The 18,768-nt window shown below is 43.8% G+C and overlaps 1 protein-coding gene across 1 annotated transcript in view; it reads right to left on the bottom strand.

Moving 5' to 3' along the window:
* Window positions 1-1,040: 1,040 nt before the first annotated feature.
* LOC311594139 (uncharacterized protein) overlaps window positions 1,041-18,768 on the bottom strand; it is a 31,504-nt gene continuing 13,776 nt past the window's right edge. The window contains exons 3-5 of the mRNA XM_084775611.1: window positions 16,692-16,771; window positions 14,877-14,910; window positions 1,041-7,303 (exon numbers count right to left, since the gene is read on the bottom strand). Coding sequence (XP_084631737.1) covers window positions 7,248-7,303; window positions 14,877-14,910; window positions 16,692-16,771 — 170 coding nt within the window. The 3' untranslated portion in view covers window positions 1,041-7,247. The remainder of the gene's footprint in view (window positions 7,304-14,876; window positions 14,911-16,691; window positions 16,772-18,768) is intronic.

The following is an 18,768-nucleotide window of genomic DNA, read 5'->3' as shown; positions in this document are numbered from 1 at the left end:
TATAGCTGGCATGTTCCCTCACTTGCTTACAACTAATCCTACGTTTATTCTATTCTAAGTTCTTATACATGGCTGGTTATCTGTGCTCAGGATTCAGGCATCTGTCTTCCCCAGTGTCCCAGAGTGAATTCTCTGTGCCTGCACTCTATCCCAGCATTTACTTTCTCTACTGGAACTCCTCCCTCCTATTTCCTGCCTCAGCTGTAGGCCAATCAGGTGTTTATTGACAGGTTAAGAAACCATGTGGTACTCAAGAAATTATACCGACCTACAATGCATCTGCACTCAGGGAGCAAAACATAAACAGAGAGTGGAGCTGGGCTCTAGGAGCTCAAGGCTCTCCCCTGGTGACCCACAAGCAAGGCTCTACCTCCTAAAAGACTGTACAATATTCCCAAACTAAGTGACAGGCTGAGGACAAAATGTTCAAATGTATAAGGCTATGGGGGTCATTTCACATCAAACCACTTTCTCATTCTTAAAAAGCAGCATACTAGCCAGGGGTGGTGGCTCATGACTTTAATCCCAACACTCAGGAGGCAGAGGTAGCCAGATCACTGTGAGTTCGAGGCCAGCCTGTTCTACAAAGCAAGTCCAGGATAGCCAAGGCTACAGAAAGAAACCCTGTGTTGAAAAACCAAAACCCAAACCAAACCAAACAAAAAGGCAGCATACTAACAAAATCATGAGTATAGTCAACAGAGCCTTTACTATTGGTCAGGTGGAATAGCTCTCAGAGTTAGAGACATCATATTTGTGGTTTTTAAAAACAACCTTAAGCATCAGCTTTTATTATTAGCCCATTTTACAGATGAGGAAACAAAACCTAAGGTCAAACATGTAACAAAGAGGGAGCCAGAATGTGAGCATAGGCTGGCTGGCTGATCTATGTTTGGAGGACTTGACTGATAAGTCCTGTTCAAGTCAATCAGGGTGATTGTTGTGTGACAAAATTTTTCCTGGGGAGATTCAACACACACCTACTTATCCCAATAGGGATACCATGACAGATCAAAGTACACATACCACCAAAGTCCAACTTGGTCAACCAATGAGTTTTATTGGGGTTACATACTGGAACAGAAATAACTCACAGAAAACTGCATCATCAAAGGCCACCGCAGCATGGATGACAACTCACAAAGCTGGGAGCCTGGACCACGAAGCTGGGAGCCTGGAGTACACTGATGGCCTGCAGGCAGCTTAACATGTTGGAGAATGTCTTTTCCAAGTGACTCTCATCCAGGTCTCTTCCAGGCAGATCAGGGGGTTTCTGTTTCTTCTAGGCAGCCGGTCTGGTCTCAGTCTCCTCTCTAGCTCAGTTTGGTTCAGAGGGACTCTCCACTTTTACTGTTACTCTGACAAGGAGAAGCCTACTGAATCTGGACAGTTTCAGAGACTTCCTAAAGCTATTTTGAGTTGTTTACTTTCTTGTTTAAGGGGCTTCCCCTGGTCTACAAAGCAAGTTCAGGACAGCCAAGGCTATACAGAGAAACCCTGTGTCAAAACAAACAAACAAACAAACCCAAATTTAAACATATCCATGTGTAGAATATTATTTATTCATAAAAAGGAATGTTACTGTTGTGTGATACTGAACTGATAAACCTTAAAAACAGTATGCTCAGTGAAAGAAATAGAACAGCCATATGCTTAATGGTTACATCTGTCTTAAAAGCACAGGTGGAAAGAAGGTGTGCAGATATGTGGTTGACAGTGGCTCTCAGCCTTCCTAATGCTGCCACCTTTTAATACTATTCCTCATGTTGTGGTTAACCCCAGCCATAAAATTATTTTTGTTGTTGCCCAGCACTGAGGAGGCAGAGGCAATTGGATTGCTGTGAGGTCAAGGCCAGCCTGGTCTACAAAGCGAGTCCAGGACAGTCAAGGCTTAACAGAGAAAGCCTGTCTCAAAAAAACGAAAACAAAAACAAAACAGAGAGAGAGAGAGAGAGAGAGAGAGAGAGAGAGAGAGAGAGAGAGAGAGAGAGAGAGGAGGAGGAGGAGGAGGAGGAGGAGGAGGAGGAGGAGGAGGAGGAGGAGGAGAAGAAGAAGAAGAAGAAGAAGAAGAAGAAGAAGAAGAAGAAAAAGAAGAAGAAGAAGAAGCAGCAGCTCTGAAGCAGCACAATGATGAAGGATGCATAAAGTTAAGGGGCTTGGTACCAAGGCTGAAAATCTGAGTTCAGTCCCAGGCAGTCACAGGACAGAAGCTATTCCTACAGGTTCTCTGACCTCTGCACAAGCCTGTACACACAAATAATCATAATACAACTTAAAAGATGGTGGCCTATGTTATGTGAAGTGTATCTTGGGAGGGGTGGGGATCAAAACCAGATATTAAGCAGTAGCTCCCAATATCCTAAAAACAAATACCCAAAGGTTCTAAATGGTAAAATCAGCGATCTTACATTTTCCTGCAACTTCTATAATTTTCTACCCAGTGTGAATTGCTTTTTCAGAAGGCTTTTTGTTTTAAAAGCATCAGCAATACACAGGAATTTGCAAAGATATTAGGTTGGGTCCTAGCACCCAGTTTCCCCTCAGTGGTTACAACATTACATTACCGTGTTCAAATGGAACCCAGGAAGTTGACATTGATACAATCAATGTTTGCTATTTTAGCCCTTAGAGACTTGCTAAGACTGAAATAAAGACACAAAGCCACCTTTTCCCCAGGAAGCTCTCTTTCCTGTTTGTCCTTTCAATTCCTACCTCTACCTACCAATCCTAACCAAGGGCAACTGCTCACTTTCTTCATTTCTGTCATGTTGCCAGTTCTAGGCTGCCTATAACTAGTAGATAGAATCATAAAGTATTTGATTTTGAGAAGATCAGCTGCTTCCAGTCAGCAAGATGTCCTGTAGCTATGAACACTGGTGGGCAGATGTTTGTGTAGATATGAACTTTCTTTACTCTGTAAAAGGCAAGAAATACGATTGCAGAGTTGTATCACGGATAGAGTATGTGCTTGGTTTTTAAGAGAGTATCAAACTAGCTTCAGATAGGCTGGACCATTTGACACTGGGTCTCATCTTTCCTCATGCTGTGACCCTTTAATACAGTTCCTCATGTGTGATGACCCCCCCAATCATAAAATTATTTTCATTGCTACCTCATAACCATAATTTTGCTACTGTTATGAATCACAATGTAAATATTTGTGTTTTCCAATAGTCTTAGGCAACCCCAGTGAAAGGTCCTTCATCCTCCGAAGGGGTCACAACCCACTTCTGTTTGAATGTATCACCATCAATGCAGCCACGACCCAGCTGTTCACACATTTGGGAGGAGAGGGCACACAACAACCGGATCTTACTGGGTAGCCTAGGTTAGCTTGGAAATCTTAATCCTCCTGTCTCAGCCTTCCTAGTGCTGGACACCCTTACCCTTTTGGGTCCACTGTTCTAATAGATATGTAGTGACACGTGCTTGTGGTCTTTGCGTTTCCTCATCAGGGGGAAAGATGCTGACTAGTTTTCCTTGGCTTACTTTTTGTTTTATATTTTTTTCTTCTCTCTAACTTTATGGTTTTCAATATCAAAATTTGAGAATTGCATACAAAAAATAGATTGGAGTCCTTGTTAGGATATGTGGTCTGAAGAGATTTTTCCATCATGTAGCAGGTCATCTGTTCCTTTTAGCAAAGAATTTCTCGGTGAATTAAAAATATTTTGTGTGTGTAGTTTATTTTACCAGTTGTTTCTTTTGTGTGTGTGGATTATGCCTTTGGTATTGTCTAGGGACTCCCTTCCTAAACTTAGAACTTGCAGACTTCCTGTGACATTTTCTTTTAAAGGTTTTATAGGTATGAATGTCTTTATCGTGTGTAAGGGTGTGGAGGGAGGGCGTGCATGCCACACCAACTACACAGGAGTCAGAGGGCAGCGTTGGGAACCAGCTCTCTCCTTCCACCACTTGGGCTTCTGGAATAGTGCTCACATCACCAGGCTTGCGCTGTAAATACCTTTTCTAGCTGAGCCATCGCACCAGCTCCTTATGAATGACTTTTCGAAAAGGCATTTTTTTTTCTCTCTCACTCTCCCTGAATATAGAAGAAATGTGCACACACTGCTGATCATTTGGAACATAAAAAGAAGTTAAAGGGAAAATTAAAATGTCTGGGCAACAACCTCCTGAAGCATGTTTTGATATTAGACTTCAATTTTAATAAAAATGTGACCTCTTTTATAACAGGCAGCTGGAACCCTCCCACAGTGAACTGCACCCACGAGAACCAGCCCAGCGCTGAGCCTGAGCGAGAGTCGCCTCATTCAGTGCTGAGCTCAGCTGGGGGAGTTGCCATTCAGCCAAGACCAAGAGGAACGACTGACCCTCACGGTAAAACGCGTGTTTATGAACTGCAGCGGTTAGTCACAGTCCGTAATTACTGCACCAGATAACGAAGCTATTTAAGAGAGCAGGTTGCTACGGCCAAAAAAGAAACAGAAAAGTCTTTTTGAAAATCACTGACTTGTAACCAAGGAGAACGTCAGGTTTGAGGGTGGAATGGATCGGTGTGGACCTCCGGCGTGGAAACAGAGGCTGACCCAGCACAAAAACTGCCAGGCCTCGGCTCCGTTCTGTTTAATTGCAGAGCGATCTATTGAGGTTTCCTTTCTCTAGCCCTGGCCTGTGTGGACTTCTGATTGGCAACATCCTCCCATCCTACTATTTCTGACTTCTGGGTGTATTGTATTCTGCCTTGGGCCCACACCTTGACCTGTCTGTTTTCTTGGCCAGAGGGTGGCATCTTAAATGGGAGCAGTGGACTCTATCAGCCCTCTACACTTAGAACAGAGCAAGTTGGTTTCTTCTTTCTTTGTTTGAGATGGTACCTTGCCATGTAGGACAGGCTAGCTTGAGTTAACGTTCTTCCTGCCTTAGCCTCCCGAGTGCTGGAATCATAGGCACGGGGCTCGAGAATGCCTGGTTAGTAGGTTAATTTTGAAATGACAGTATTTATGAGGCCAGGGATGTGGCTCAGTGGTAGATAGCATATTCGAACGTCCATTGGAGCAAGCAAGCAATCAGTCACTCATGGGGCATTAGGAAGCCACAGACATGACTCCCCACTGCCCATGAAGCCTTCCAGGTAAGTCACTGATAGTAAGTGAAACTTGACACAAATTCTTTTATGAAGTTAAGGAACAACTCTGCATTCTATTTGGTAAATTTTTGTCTTTGTGTCTCATGTTTGCACCTTATGAAACATAATTCATATTTCCTGGCCATATGTTTGCAAAGAACATCTTACTTTTAATTACCAGAGTAAGGAGCACTGTTACATGTTAGATGTTGAGGAATCAAGCAAGTCTCCTGGATGATGACAGGCACGTAAATTTCCCACAAATATTTAGCGACAAAGTTAATTATATAATGAACAGTCACAACCAAAATAATGGTCGAGAGAGCATTGGTTAACTAAAATTGTGACTAGCCATATAAAAACTTGACATCAATTGCCATGGAAATGTGCCTACATATACTTAATTAAGAATCAGCTTATCTGGCTGGAGAGGTGGCTCAGAGGTTAAGAGCATTGGCTGCTCTTCCAAAGGTCCTGAGTTAGATTCCCAGCAACCACATCTATAATGTGATTTGGTGCCCTCTTCTGGCATGCAGGCATACATGCAGGCAGAACACTATATACATAATAAATACATCCTTAAAAAAAAAAAAAGAATCAGCTTATCAGGCAGAGGCAGGCAAATCTCCATGAGTTCAAGGCCAGCCTGGTCTACAAAGCTAGTCCAGAAAAGCCAAGGCTACCCAGAGAAATCCTGTTTCTAAAGACAAAAAAAAATATCAGCTTATCAATTATATAAAAATTGACCTTATTTTTTAAGATATTGAGAAAGAGGGATCTGTAAATATTATTAGTGGAGGGGAGCACAACCCCAGAACCCAGGAGGCTGAGGCAGGAGGACTGCTACAACTTTAAGGCCAGCCTGAGCTACAGAATTAGACTCTATCTGAAGAAAACAATAAATGAATGAATAAGCAAATGACCAGAATAGTAGCAATGGTAATCTGTATGATTAAATTATGTCAACTTTTCTTTCTTCCTGAATTATTTACATTCTATAACATTAAGCGTGTACTTCATAAATAATCAGGGAGGAAAACCAACCCCTGGCCACGGTCACAGGGTTGTGATATGACGGACAACACCGTATACTCAGTTTATAACTTTCGTTGACTCCAGTTTAACTTATAAAGCTTGACGGCAGGCTCGAGACGTGGTTCAGCAGGTAAGGGCACTTGCTGCTCTTCTGGAGGATGCTAGTTCAGTTCCTAGCACTCGCCTCAGACAACTCACAGCTATCTGTAACTCCAGCTCCATGGGACCCAGTGCCTCTGACCTCGATGGGCTCCTGAATTCATGTGCACATACACACATGCAGTCATACACCCCTGTACCTACTTTTAAAAAAATAATACAAATAAATTAAAAAAAAAACCAGTGGCCAAAAATATTCAAGAAGGACATGAGTGCACAGTGAAATATGAGAATTCTCAACTTTTTAATCCCTACAACTTCCTTCACCCTCAACAACTTTCTAGGAGAAAAAAAAGAGAAAGTATTTCAAAAGCAGAAATTTCTGAATGAGAGCAGATCAGAATGGCTTTGCAAGAAATGAATGAAACCCACCAGCCAGCTGCTGGCCATTCCTCACCCCATCATAGCACCCCCTCCTAAAGACACCACCCTACAAGTAAGAGGAATCGCCCTCTCTGCATTCTCAGCATGTGGGTTCCCACAGACAGTGACCCTCCTTTGGGCCAATTCATATGCCGTCCAACCCATGTGAATCAATCAAGGTCAAGCTGCTGTTTTAGCGGTGAGTGGCACAGGCAGCTGACCCTGATCCAGGTTCTAGGAAGGCTCATATCTCCTCTCTGTCTCTCTGACTCTCTCTCTCTCTCTCTCTCTGTCTCTCTGTCTCTCTCTCTCTCTCTCTCTCTCTCTCTCTCTCTCTCTCTCTCTCTCTCTCTCTCTCTCTCTGTCTCTCTCTCTCCTGGGCTGCTTCCTCCTCGTGTAGGATTTAGTGATTTAATAGTGACCCCCAAGGGTGTAGTGTTACACAGCCATAGAATGTATGCCTGGCAGGTAAGTCCAAAAGTTCAAGCCCCCAAATTTTCATCTTTGCTTTCACCATAATTGTCCCCTGGAGGAGCGAGAAGTTGGTTAAGCTGTTGTAGCACCTCTATTCTTCACCATACTCCCATCCTACTGTTGGCAGAGCTTACTGAAGTTTTACACTCAGTTTATGGATGCCCGTCCTCTGCCTCCTTTCTCCTCCTAGAATGTAAACAGAAGCAGGGATGTATGGGTTTCAATTCACCCTTGTGTAGCTGGCTGATAACCCGTAATAGGCACTTCATATGGTCTACGATAAGATCGATAGGATTAGCAGTGTTTTCAAGCCTTTCTCTGTGGCAAACTCTCATTTCATCAGTGTTGCCGGTGATGACAGGTCCAGCTGTGTCTTCACTCTTTCATGGAGTAATCAGGACAGTTTCACCCAGGCTGCTGTTGGCTGCACTTAGCTGGGTATGGGCCATAGTGGTGACTTACTGGATTCTTCAGCCTAGCAAGGAAGAAAAAAGCAGACAAATATGACCCAGGGAGATGACCCCACACACAGTTTTGAGGGCACACGGACAGCTATTTCCCAATCTCTCGGAGAACCACAGCCACACTGACATCCATTTAAACCCAACCGTGTCTTCCCTAACTTTCGTGTGAAACACTGCTAAGTTTGTGTAGAAAGCTTGCAGCTTGCTTTTTAAAGCACAGGGTAGATACTGTGAAACCTGATGATAACACAACAGCGAATAGGCAGAGAATCAGTTTTATGTTTACAGAGTTGAGGCTTATAAACGCACTGTTGCAGGCTGCGGATGCAGGTATGTGGGTATGTGGGGAGAATGCTCACTGAGCTTGTACAGATCCCTGGATGCTACCCCAAACTCTGCATCAGCCAGCTGTGGTAGCTCCTGACTTGTAAGCCTAGAGCTCAGGAGGTAGAGGTGGGAGGACCAGAAGTTCAAGACCATCCTCATCCCTAATAGCAAGCAGGAGACAAGCTTGGGGGTATGTGAGACAGCCCACCCCAGCCCCCACCAGGAGCGCACGCAAAAAAAAAAAAAGTACAATTGCTCTTTCTTCCTCCGGTCCTCCTGTCTTCCCTCCTCATTTTCTTCTTTTTACACACGCAGCTCAGACACAAGACACGGACAAGCAAATGTTTGCTAGCTGGATGACTTCAGCAGATTAGTGCTCCTTTGAAAGTGATATTGTTACCATCATAGCATGTTTATGTGTAACACAGACGTCTTTATGTATAACACAGACGTGTCTGTAGGGGGAAGGCTCAAGCCCTGGTCATGTCAATTAGTAAGGTAGGAAGTTTAGCCTAGAGCTACAGACCCCAAAGCTTTGGGGAATCTTGATATGGGATCAGGAGGGAACTGGGGGAAAAGGAGAGATTTCTTTAAGGGTTATTTATCCTCTCTCTCTCTCTCTCTCTCTCTCTCTCTCTCTCTCTCTCTCTCTCTCCTTTTTCTCCAGCTCTCCTGGGATTAATTCCTACTCTTGAAAATGATTCCTTACCAATCCAGCTGGGATGGCTGTCAAGCAGGGGTACCTTGTTAATGATAGCAGTAATAAAAAAAAAAGAGGGGGTTAGGCGATTAGAAACTGCTGGTAAATCAGAGAGACACTGAGGAAATTTTATTGTCATCTGTGGGAAAACATTTATTTCAGACTCGGCCAACAGTATCACAGAAATGAATTAGGGGAAGACTCTTACAGTTTCCTTGATATTTCAAAGTATATTTTAGGGGGGCTTGGGAAATGGCTCAGTTCGAAAGAAACAGCAGCTGTACAAGCATGAGGAGGTGAGGTGTGTTCAGATCTTTGGTCCTCATGTGTAAAAAGTTAGGCACATGGGGCACACACCTGGAATTCCAGTACTGTAGGGTTTGCTAGGCAGCCAGTCTAACCAATCAGTGAGCCTGATGCTCTCAGAGACTCTCAAAAGATAAGATGGAAAATAATTTTAAAAGAAAATCAACCTTCCTCTGACTTCCACATGTAGGTGCATACATATGCATGCTTGCCTTCACATACAGGCATGTGCATGCATACCCACACATACACATACAATATATACATACATAATCATGGGAAGTAAATTTGCTTGAATGACTTAAGATCTTCTATTGGTCTTTGTAGATGATGAAGGTAACACATGGGCACTATAACAGAATCAGCGAATACAGAAATATATAAAGTAAAAAACAAAAAACAAAAAACTCCAAGCCTGGCCAGCCCCTCCTCCACCTCACTTCTAAGAGCAGTTGGTCCAGTAACATTGCAAGGTCAGCTCACATGTGGCATTTAAAACAGGAAGAGGAAATGGGTGACAGTAATTTTAGCCACATATTTCATTTAGATGAATGTATTAAAGTGATTATTTCAATATATAACAAAATTACTAATGAGACATAAAATTATCATTGAGATGTGTTTGTTACTGTTTGTGCTGTCTTCTGTATCTACTGTGTAGTTCATACTTAGACATCTCTCCATTTGGATGCTTAACTCTCACTGGAAATAAAAAGCTGTTCTGGGGCTGGAGAGATGGCTCAGCAGTTAAGAGCACTGACTGCTGTTTCAGAGGTTGTGAGTTCAATTCCCAGAAACCACATGGTGGCTCACAACCATCTATAATGTGATCTAATGCCCTCTTCCAACCTATAGGGGTACAGGCAGAGCGCTGTATACATAATAAATCAATCTTTTAAAAAAAAGCTGTTCTGGCCGAAAAACTAGATTTATATACTTAAGTGATTAAAAAGCTTTCCAAAAAATGAGCCAAGTACCAGATTTTTAAATAAAAATTCAAGTGACTAAAATTAAGTCAACTAAACTTGTAGTTTGTCTGTTAGTCCAGCACCATGTTAGACTTGTTACTACCCTCCTGAGCTATGAAACCTCAACCCTGTTGTGAGTTTGATCTGGAGTTGTCATAGCTCTTTATGTTTATGACTATACAGAAATGTGTAATTAAACAAATACGATCTACTATTATTAATACAAATACATATCTAAATTTTATTTCAGGAAATTTAATGAAGTATTGTGTGTATTTTACTGAGCAATCTAGGTTTTTTTTTTAATATGAAGTTATATTTTGGATGTATGCTAGTGTGTGCGTGCATGTGCTTGTGTGTCAGCGTAGATATTTGGGTGTCTTCAAATTTCTTTTTAAGATTCGTTTTTATTTTATGTATTCATTTAGCTGTATGCATCTATGTGCACCCTGTGCGTGCCTGGTGTCCGGGAAGTCAGAAGGCGTCCGATCCCCTGGGATTGGAGTTAAGGACACTGTAAGCCACTACGCAGGTGCTGGGAACATAAGGCAGGTCTTCTGCAAGAGCTGCAAGTGCTCCTAACTGCTGAGCCATCTCTCTGTCCCCATTTTTTTTTAAAAGACAGGTCTCTCACTGCATCTGGCTCTTGAAGTTTTGGTTAGAGCGATCAGCTGGTGAGCCTCCAGGATCTACCAGGATCCCTCTGTCCTCACCCGAGGTTCCAGGTACATGTCTCTGCGCCCAGCTTTTACTTGGGATCTGGAGATCCAAACTGGGGTCTTACTGCTTGCGAGAGCAAGCACTTAGGCAGTATTTACGGAACCACCTCCCCAGCCCTTGGTTCTTTTTAGTGTATGCGGATCTGCAGTCATTATAGTAGCTATGTATAGATTATTTATCTGTATCTCCGGCTAGTGGCCATCTGCATTGATCTTGATGATTTACAGTTCCAAACATCCACATTTGAACATTTATGCTAGTTATCGCCGTATAACACAGCCTACGAAAGGACATTCCAGGGCCAAAGGATGTGCCATTAAAAAATAAAAATAAAAAATAAACTCCACCCTTCCCCAGCAGTTGTGTCATTTCTTATCAGACACCCATAGCTTGCCGTACTCCTCAGCATCTGTAGATGCTCCAGATGCCTGATTCAAAGAACGCTGGGGGAAGGGTCCTTTGAGACCATCTGTTCCAGTCCTTTTATTTTAGGAGACCGAAGCATCAAAGCAAAGCATAAGCAAGAGGGAACACAACACATTGGTGGCAAGGCTGAAGTCTGATCAGTTCTCTTGCCCTTCTGCTCTCTGTGAGTACAGCACAGCATCCCCAGGAAGCTGCCTGTCCCTCTGGTTCCCAGGCACCCTCTGCCTATGGTACCGTATCAGTATCAGCAAGCCTGGCAAATCAGCACGCCCTTCTGTGGAGCATCCCACACCTCCGCAGTAAGCAAAGCAGGGGAGCAGAGGCTTCTCCTTGATAGTTGTATCCAGAATAGACCTGAATCAGCTCAAAGGCTTGCTACAGTTTCAGAGTATGCCTTCCTGCCTCCCTTTTGCCGAGCACAGCCAAGTCACAGACCTTGACAGAAGTGCCTAACAAGCCAAACATTTTGCCTTGAACAGAAGCCACTTTGGGAAGACAGAAGCAGAGGGTTTGCTGGGTAGAGCGGACCCCTTGCCTCCGGTAACTCAACCTAGTGGGTTGTCAGAGGTTAAAGGCATGGGACATGCCAGAAAGGTGGGCTATCTTTGGAAATAACTGCATAGAATGTAGGTGAGTCTAAGACCACAAATGCTTGACCATCTCACCGGTTCCTCGCAAGAGCTAATTGAACAGGGAGACTATCAGGGATTTCTATACTTGAGTCAATTGAGGGCAAAGCCAGGGATGACAAGACATTTCCTGCCTCTGTTTCTAGAATATTCGCTTTCCCATCAGTCCCTGGTGGTGTCCCCATACCCTCTCAATGGGCCTAGAATGAATGGTCCTCACTTCCCTCAGATCTCCTTCAATTGCATGAGGGATATTTAAAACATCTTTTTTACTCCACGTGTGCGTTTGAAATCAATCCGTCTAGGCACGCTGATGGACTTCTTTAATCTCAGCAATTGGGAGGCATCGGCAAACTGATCTCTATGGGTTCAAGGTTGTCCTGATCTACATAGTGAGTTCCAGTTCCATCATCCATGGGCACATAAGGAGACCTTGTCTCCAAACAAACACAAACCAACCAGACATTTCACTTCTTATTTATTTTTTCCCTTTTAATTGAAATATTTATTTATTTATTGTTGGAGTGTGCCACAATTTGTGTGTAGAGGTCAGGGGACAAACTACAGGAATATTAATTTTCTGTTTACACCCTTCAGGGTTCTGTGGCTAGAACTTAGTTTGCCAGGCTTGATGACCAAATAATTCATTGAGCCATCTCATGGCCTCTCTGTTTTTTCTATCGTCTTAGACTCTCTCTTTCTGCCCTATTACAGGGGTTTTTGGATTCCAACACCAACAGGCTGAAATGCACATAGAAGCTGGGTCTCCAGCTTTTCCACGCATGCCAGGAAGTCCTGCTTCTGGCCTTCCCTAGAGTCCCTTTTCAGTCCTGGCTTTCTTTCTTTTCCTTCCTTTCCTTTGGTGATGTGCCATTAATATAGAAAGAAGAAAAAGTGCGGCAGTAGGAGAAGACTGGAGGGAGAGTAAGGCTCTGCCTCACACCGGGTTTATACGCCACTCTTAGGCTCCATACTCTATCATCTCAGACACACGGACACGTGTCATCTTCTCTGAAGTCTGACCAGGTAAATAATCATTATTCTTGTTCATCTCTTCTTGACTAGATCCTATCAACTGCCGTGTGTGTGTGTGTGTGTGTGTGTGTGTGTGTGTGTGTGTGTGTCTGTGGTATGTGTGTGTGTGGTGTGTGTGTGTGTGGTGTGTGTGGTGTGTGTGGTGTGTGGTGTGTGGTATGTGTGTGAGATGTGTGTGGTGTGTGTGGTGTGTGTGTGTGATGTGGTATGTGTGTGGTGTGGTGTATGTGTGTGTGTATGTGGTATGTGTGTGTGGTGTGTGTATATGTGGTGTGTGTGTATGTGGTGTGTGTGTGTGGTGTGTTTTCTGCATGTTTCTGGCAGAGTAACCAGAAAGTATCATGGAAGCCCAAGTACAGGCGAACAGCCATGATACCACCGACAGCCCACATCATGCCACCCGCCTCTGCTAATGCTTCAGGTCCGACTCATCAAATCCTCACAGTTGTCTCACCAGAGACAACTTCATCTTTACTCTCGCTTCAAAGATAGAAGCGTCAAAGACAGAGATGTATCTGATTTGACCAAGGGCACACAGCAATTTCAGGGGTGGGGCATATCTAAAAGAATGGGAAAAAAAAAGCCAAGTAATTAATATTTGTCTATATGATAATGCCAGGAATATCACATTCTGGTGTGACTTGCAGTATAGACCCTGCAGCATGGCAAATGAGTTGTTTCTCCTTAGCCCAGTGTGAGCAGTGAGTGAGTAACGGTGCGTTCCTGGTCCTGGCCGGGGTTGGGACTGTCCTGTTTTCTAGTGCTGGTAAAACAAATGACTATAAATGTAGGGGCTTAAAGCTGCACAAATATATCTTTTAACAGATATAGCTATCATATGTCCCGCTGGGCCTCGGGTTAGATGTAAGGCATGGGCCACCCCGTGCTGCTGTCCTGGTCTCTGCTGCTGGCGTCCCAGCCCCAGAGCTGTCCTCCTTCCTTGGCTTGTGGCCCCTGGAAACAACTGCATCTCTCCTTCTGTACATATCTTGGTATATCTCAGCCTCTGACCCTCCCTCACTATCATAAGGATTCCTGTGACCATGCGCTCCCCGGCTCACGTGCCCCCTGCCCCCCGGGGAACCCATGATTACCTCCTTTGTCAGTGTATCAACTTAATTATCTCTGCAGGGTCTCACTGTTCCAAGAAACATACTTTCAAGTACCCGGATGGGCACATCTCGGGGAAGCTAACTCAGTGCCCACCGCAGGGAACAGCAGCCCTGGGAACAGGTCTAGCCCTGGGGGCCTCACAGAGATTTCTATTTTACTTTTGTATCTTTCACACCTGCCACACTATATGTATGTAGATCTGTCTATGCATGTGCAAGAGTGGATCAGGATGTATGCATGGCTATGCACACATATGTGGAGGCCAGAGGAACACTTTCAGCGCTGGCCTTCAGGTGTCACACATCTTTGAGACAGGGGCTCTCACTGGCCTGGAATTTGTCAAGTCGGCTTGGCTGCCTAGCTAGAGAGCCCGAGGGCTCAGCCTGTCACTTGACTCCTCAGTTCTGGCCACATGGGTTGGAAGGATCAAGTCTCTACCTGTCACCCCAGTCCCCACATGCAAATCTTTGGTGAATGAATAAATACACCAGAGAACAGAGCATCTGTCTTAGCAATATAAGGAAACACGGATAAATTTGCATTTGGAGAGAATGTTTTCTTTCCTTCTTTCTTTCTTTTTTTTTTGTTTTGTTTTTTCAAGACAGGATTTCTCTGTGTATCCCTGGCTGTCCTGGACTCACTCTGTAAGACTCAAGCTGACCAGGACTCAAACTCAGAGCTCTGCCTGCCTTTGCCTCCTGAGTGCTGGGATTAAAGGTGTGCTCCACCACCACTGGCTCATTTTATTTAATCTTAATGGTCAATATGGAAATTAATGACAGGAGCTGGGGTTTACGTGAAGAGTACTGAGGGGATTTGGGGTGTACTGGTCAGTCTTTTCTTGTCTATCAGAGTGTGAAACAAAAATATGAAGAGTCCACTTATCTATAAAAGATGGTGGGAGGGAGGAGTGAGTTACCAGCTTAGCAACAGGCTTGGGCCTCCATGGTGACCCCTGTCCTCTCCGGCATGCCAAACTTGTAAGACACAGTCGCATGTGAAATCAGGCTCCTTTTTAGAGGTGGGCGTGGTTTCTGCTTTGCTCAGGATTTGGCAGAAGGCTGAACCTACCTCCTCCAGGGATGGGTTCCTCCAGAAAGTGCCCCTTTGTTAAAAAAAAAAAACAAAAAACAGTATTATTAAAAAACATTGTGAGGAACTTGTCAGTTGCCAGATTCTGGCCCAATTAATCACTAGACATTCACGGTCTCTCCCTTCTTGGGGCCTGTTCTCACGCAAAGCCTTGTGAGGCTCATTGCAAGGCAGATTTATGAAACATGGCCCCAGCCGCTTACATTCCATGGGCTACAATTTACACATTCCTGTGGGGGTCAAGGTGGGGAATGGCACGCACGCTAACAGCTTTCACATATCCCTTCCCAGCTTACTGATATGATGCGCTCGCTCTCTCTCTCTCTCTCTCTCTCTCTCTCTCTCTCTCTCTATATATATATATATATATATATATATATATATATATATATATATATATATAGCATTTTAAGGTCATTAATGAATGCTTCTTAGTTTCCATCTTTAGAGGACTACTGGTCTCCGAAGGGTGGCAAGAGGTTTCTTGCTTCATACCAGTTTCCTGGTCACAGCTCTGCTCCAGCCATTTCAGCAGATTCCAAAAAGACGAAAGGACATTTTCCGTGTGTCTTGGAATCTCTATTCACCTAGGTCTTTCTTCTTAGACCTCTGGTTTTGTGGTTGCTTGGGACCAGGCACACATATTTTACTATAACTGGGTTTAAAGTACTAAGTCCCTCCTCGAAGACTATTTCTATCAAGGGCTGGCAAGGCCGCTCTTGGGTTCAAGCCCTGGGACCTATATAAAGGACAGACATGAGTCCTTTAAGTTGTACTCTGACCTTACAGACCCACAATAGCATGTGTGTACCCACATACATACATAATAAGGGCTAGAGAGATGGCTCAGTGGCCAGAGGACTCAGGTTCAATTCCCAGCACCCACATGGCAGCTCATAACTCTCTGGAACTCCTGTTCCAGGGGATCTGACACCCTCATACAGATATACATGCAGGCAAAACACCAATGTACATAAAAATAAATAAAATAAATGTTTTTTTTTAATTAAAAAGTGAAACAAAATATTTAACTAAACCGTTGAATCCAAAGGACCACCCCGAAGGGATCTGTCATCTTGCTGAAAACCCTCCCTAACCCAGGGCATTGGCTTCTTGGTAGGAGGCAGAAGGTTCTAAGTATTTTCCTTAATTTTTTTTTCTGACCCGAGTGGTCAGTCAGAGCCTGTCTTTGTTCCATTTGTCAAAACACCATTGTTCTCTCTCTTCACTGTGGCGGTTTCACTTCCATTGTTTAAAATATCAAAAGTCAGAGCAGCCTTGAGTGGATGGAGGCAGGGCTTGTTGGTTGTGTTTGTGGCCGCGAGCCAGGCTCATCTTTGGTGTTTAGTGGACCATGGAAATCAGCCTGCCAACCAACTTTGGCTCCATCGCAAGGTTACAACTCACAAAAGAGTTTCTGTCACTAGCTGCTCTGTTTCAGGGCCACAGTGCACTGGACGGTGGGTCCCAGAAGAGGGCAACCTTTCTCCCAGATGTGCTAGAGCTCCTTAGAAAGACAGCCCATGGTTCTACTAAGAGAAGTATCGGCTGGGCCCAGCTGTTTTTGCTTGTTTGTTTTTTCTAAGGGATTGTGGTCTCACGTTGCTATGAAAAGACACTCACTGTTCACAGTCAACCCCGGACCTTATTTTCATGGAGAGACGGAATAACTAGCTCTTGTGGAGAAATAACAAGTTTTGAAGGATCCTTCAGTTGTTAATTATTTTACATGTGTCTTTAACATTTTATTTGTTCAAAACAACATATTTTAAAATAGAATTTAAAATGGCATACCTCTGCTGGGTGTGGTAGGGCAGGTCCATAGTCTGGATACGTGGGAGGTAGAGCAGGAGAATTCTGAGTTTCACAGCAGTCTGGGCAATATAATAAAATCTTGTCATAAATAAGAAAAAAAATTAAACAAAACACAGAACAACAACAGTGAAAACCCTGATCCTTATGCCCACGAGAAAAGGAATTGCTTTAAAAAATGGTAATTTTTTTAAAAAAGTCTATAAATTGTCCTTTAAAATTTTGTTGGGACCATTTATTAAATATGTGAATATCTTTAAAAAATTATTATGGGAATTCAGTTGGGCCATTTGGAGGATTTCTAAAGAGGTTGTCCTCTCAACCTCCTAAGAGAAAGTACTAGTTACCATATGCGCTCAACGTAAAGGGTGGCTTTAATTTCTACAAACCAAGAACAGATGAGAAAGAGCACAGAACAATGTCTTCAGTCAGTATGGATGGTTTTGATGGGATCCAGGCTTCCACCTCCAGTCTGGCCAGTGGGAAACACTGCCTGAGTTGAGAGGGAGGAAGAGAAGTGTGCTCACTGTATTCCTTCCAGAATGTCTGCCTTCCTTGCAGATAGACCTCTCCACTCTCCATAGCAACTTCACTTGCGCCATCTGGGTTCTGGAAGTTACTCTCCTCTCAACCTCAGGGATGGGGACAGGCTCCCTACTGGCTAGAGCCTGGAAACTCAACACTCTTATGAGTTTTACTTAGTCTTGTCTACATTTTAAGAATTAGATTGTGCGTTAATATCTCTCGGTAGCTCTACTTGAATTTATTTCCGTCTCCTTAACCCACATGGATGGCTGGAGGACCAATGGATGGCTTCCCTTCTCTAACATGGCACAGTGGTTAGTACTACTTTAGACACTCATCCTCCTGGGCTCTGCCACATCCCAGGTGTAAGAGTTTGAACAAATGACAAGCTTTCTATGTCTCATATGTTTAAAAAAAAAAAAAAGGAGGCTTAACTGATTGGCTGACTGACTGATTGATTGGTTGGTTGATTGATTGATGATTGATTGATTGATTGAAGGGGGTAAGAAGAATCTAAGATCTCAGACATGTACTCTACCATGGAGTCACATCTTGAGCTCAAAAACAGGGTTTGTTTTTATGACTTAATTTTTTTCTCATGTGTATGTGTGCTCGCATGTGTGGGGGTGCCTGCATGTAGAGGCCAGAGGCTGACATCAGGAGTCTTCCCTAATTGCTCTCCACACTGCTCTTTGAGGCAGAATCTCTTAGCTGAACACAGAACTCACCAATCCAGCTAGTTTGGCTGGCCAGCTTGCTGTAAGCATCTCCTGTCTCTGCCTTCCTAGTGCTGGGATTGCAAGTGGACCCCAACTCCCATCCAGCAGCTTACATGGATTCTGGAAATATAAACTCTCATCTTCATGATTGTGTAGTAAGGGCTTTAATCAGGGAGCCATTTTCCAGCCCTGCTTTTTTGACTTTTCACTTGGCATTTCTGTGAGGATCAAATTATATAAACTTAGAAAACATGTTGTATGGTGGCTGTCACTTAGTAAGTGACAAAAACTAGTTGTTATTTCCTGTGATTACCTCTGTGCCATTGTTAACCTGGTCTACCAAGGGGCCAAGCAACCAAAATAAATCGCCAGAGCTGTATTTATATCTCCTTAAAGGTTCAGAAGGGATCCTCAAAGAGGGGGAAGATTTATTGATGCCTCTGAAATATGTGTTTGGGTGAGAATGGTGCTCATGCTTCCTGGCTTGAAGTCTGGAAGTCAGGGCTGGTGGCCTCTGGGGGGCTGGCTCTGTGTTCTGGAAGTCAGGGCTGGTGGCCTCTGAGGGCTGGCTCTGTGTGCTGCCCACAGACCCCAAAGCGGAACAGTGCCAAAACACACGTTTTAGAGGCTTGATGATTCCCAAGTACCCGACCTGTTCTCATTTGGAGAGAGCAAAATGATTCAGAGATGGGAAAAACAGTCACCATGGGCTTCCTAGAGGGGCTGACTCTTTTTGTAATCCCCACAGAATGCACTGGCGTTGCTCTTCATTGTATATGACAACACGATACTAAAAATCCATTTCAAGGACTGCA

This window comes from Acomys minous (genome assembly GCF_964271855.1).
Source record: "Acomys minous genome assembly, chromosome: 3".
In the NCBI taxonomy this organism is placed as follows: Eukaryota; Metazoa; Chordata; class Mammalia; order Rodentia; family Muridae; genus Acomys; species Acomys minous.
Note: the sequence above shows the minus strand (reverse complement) of the source record. Positions and strands in the feature narration are given on the sequence as shown.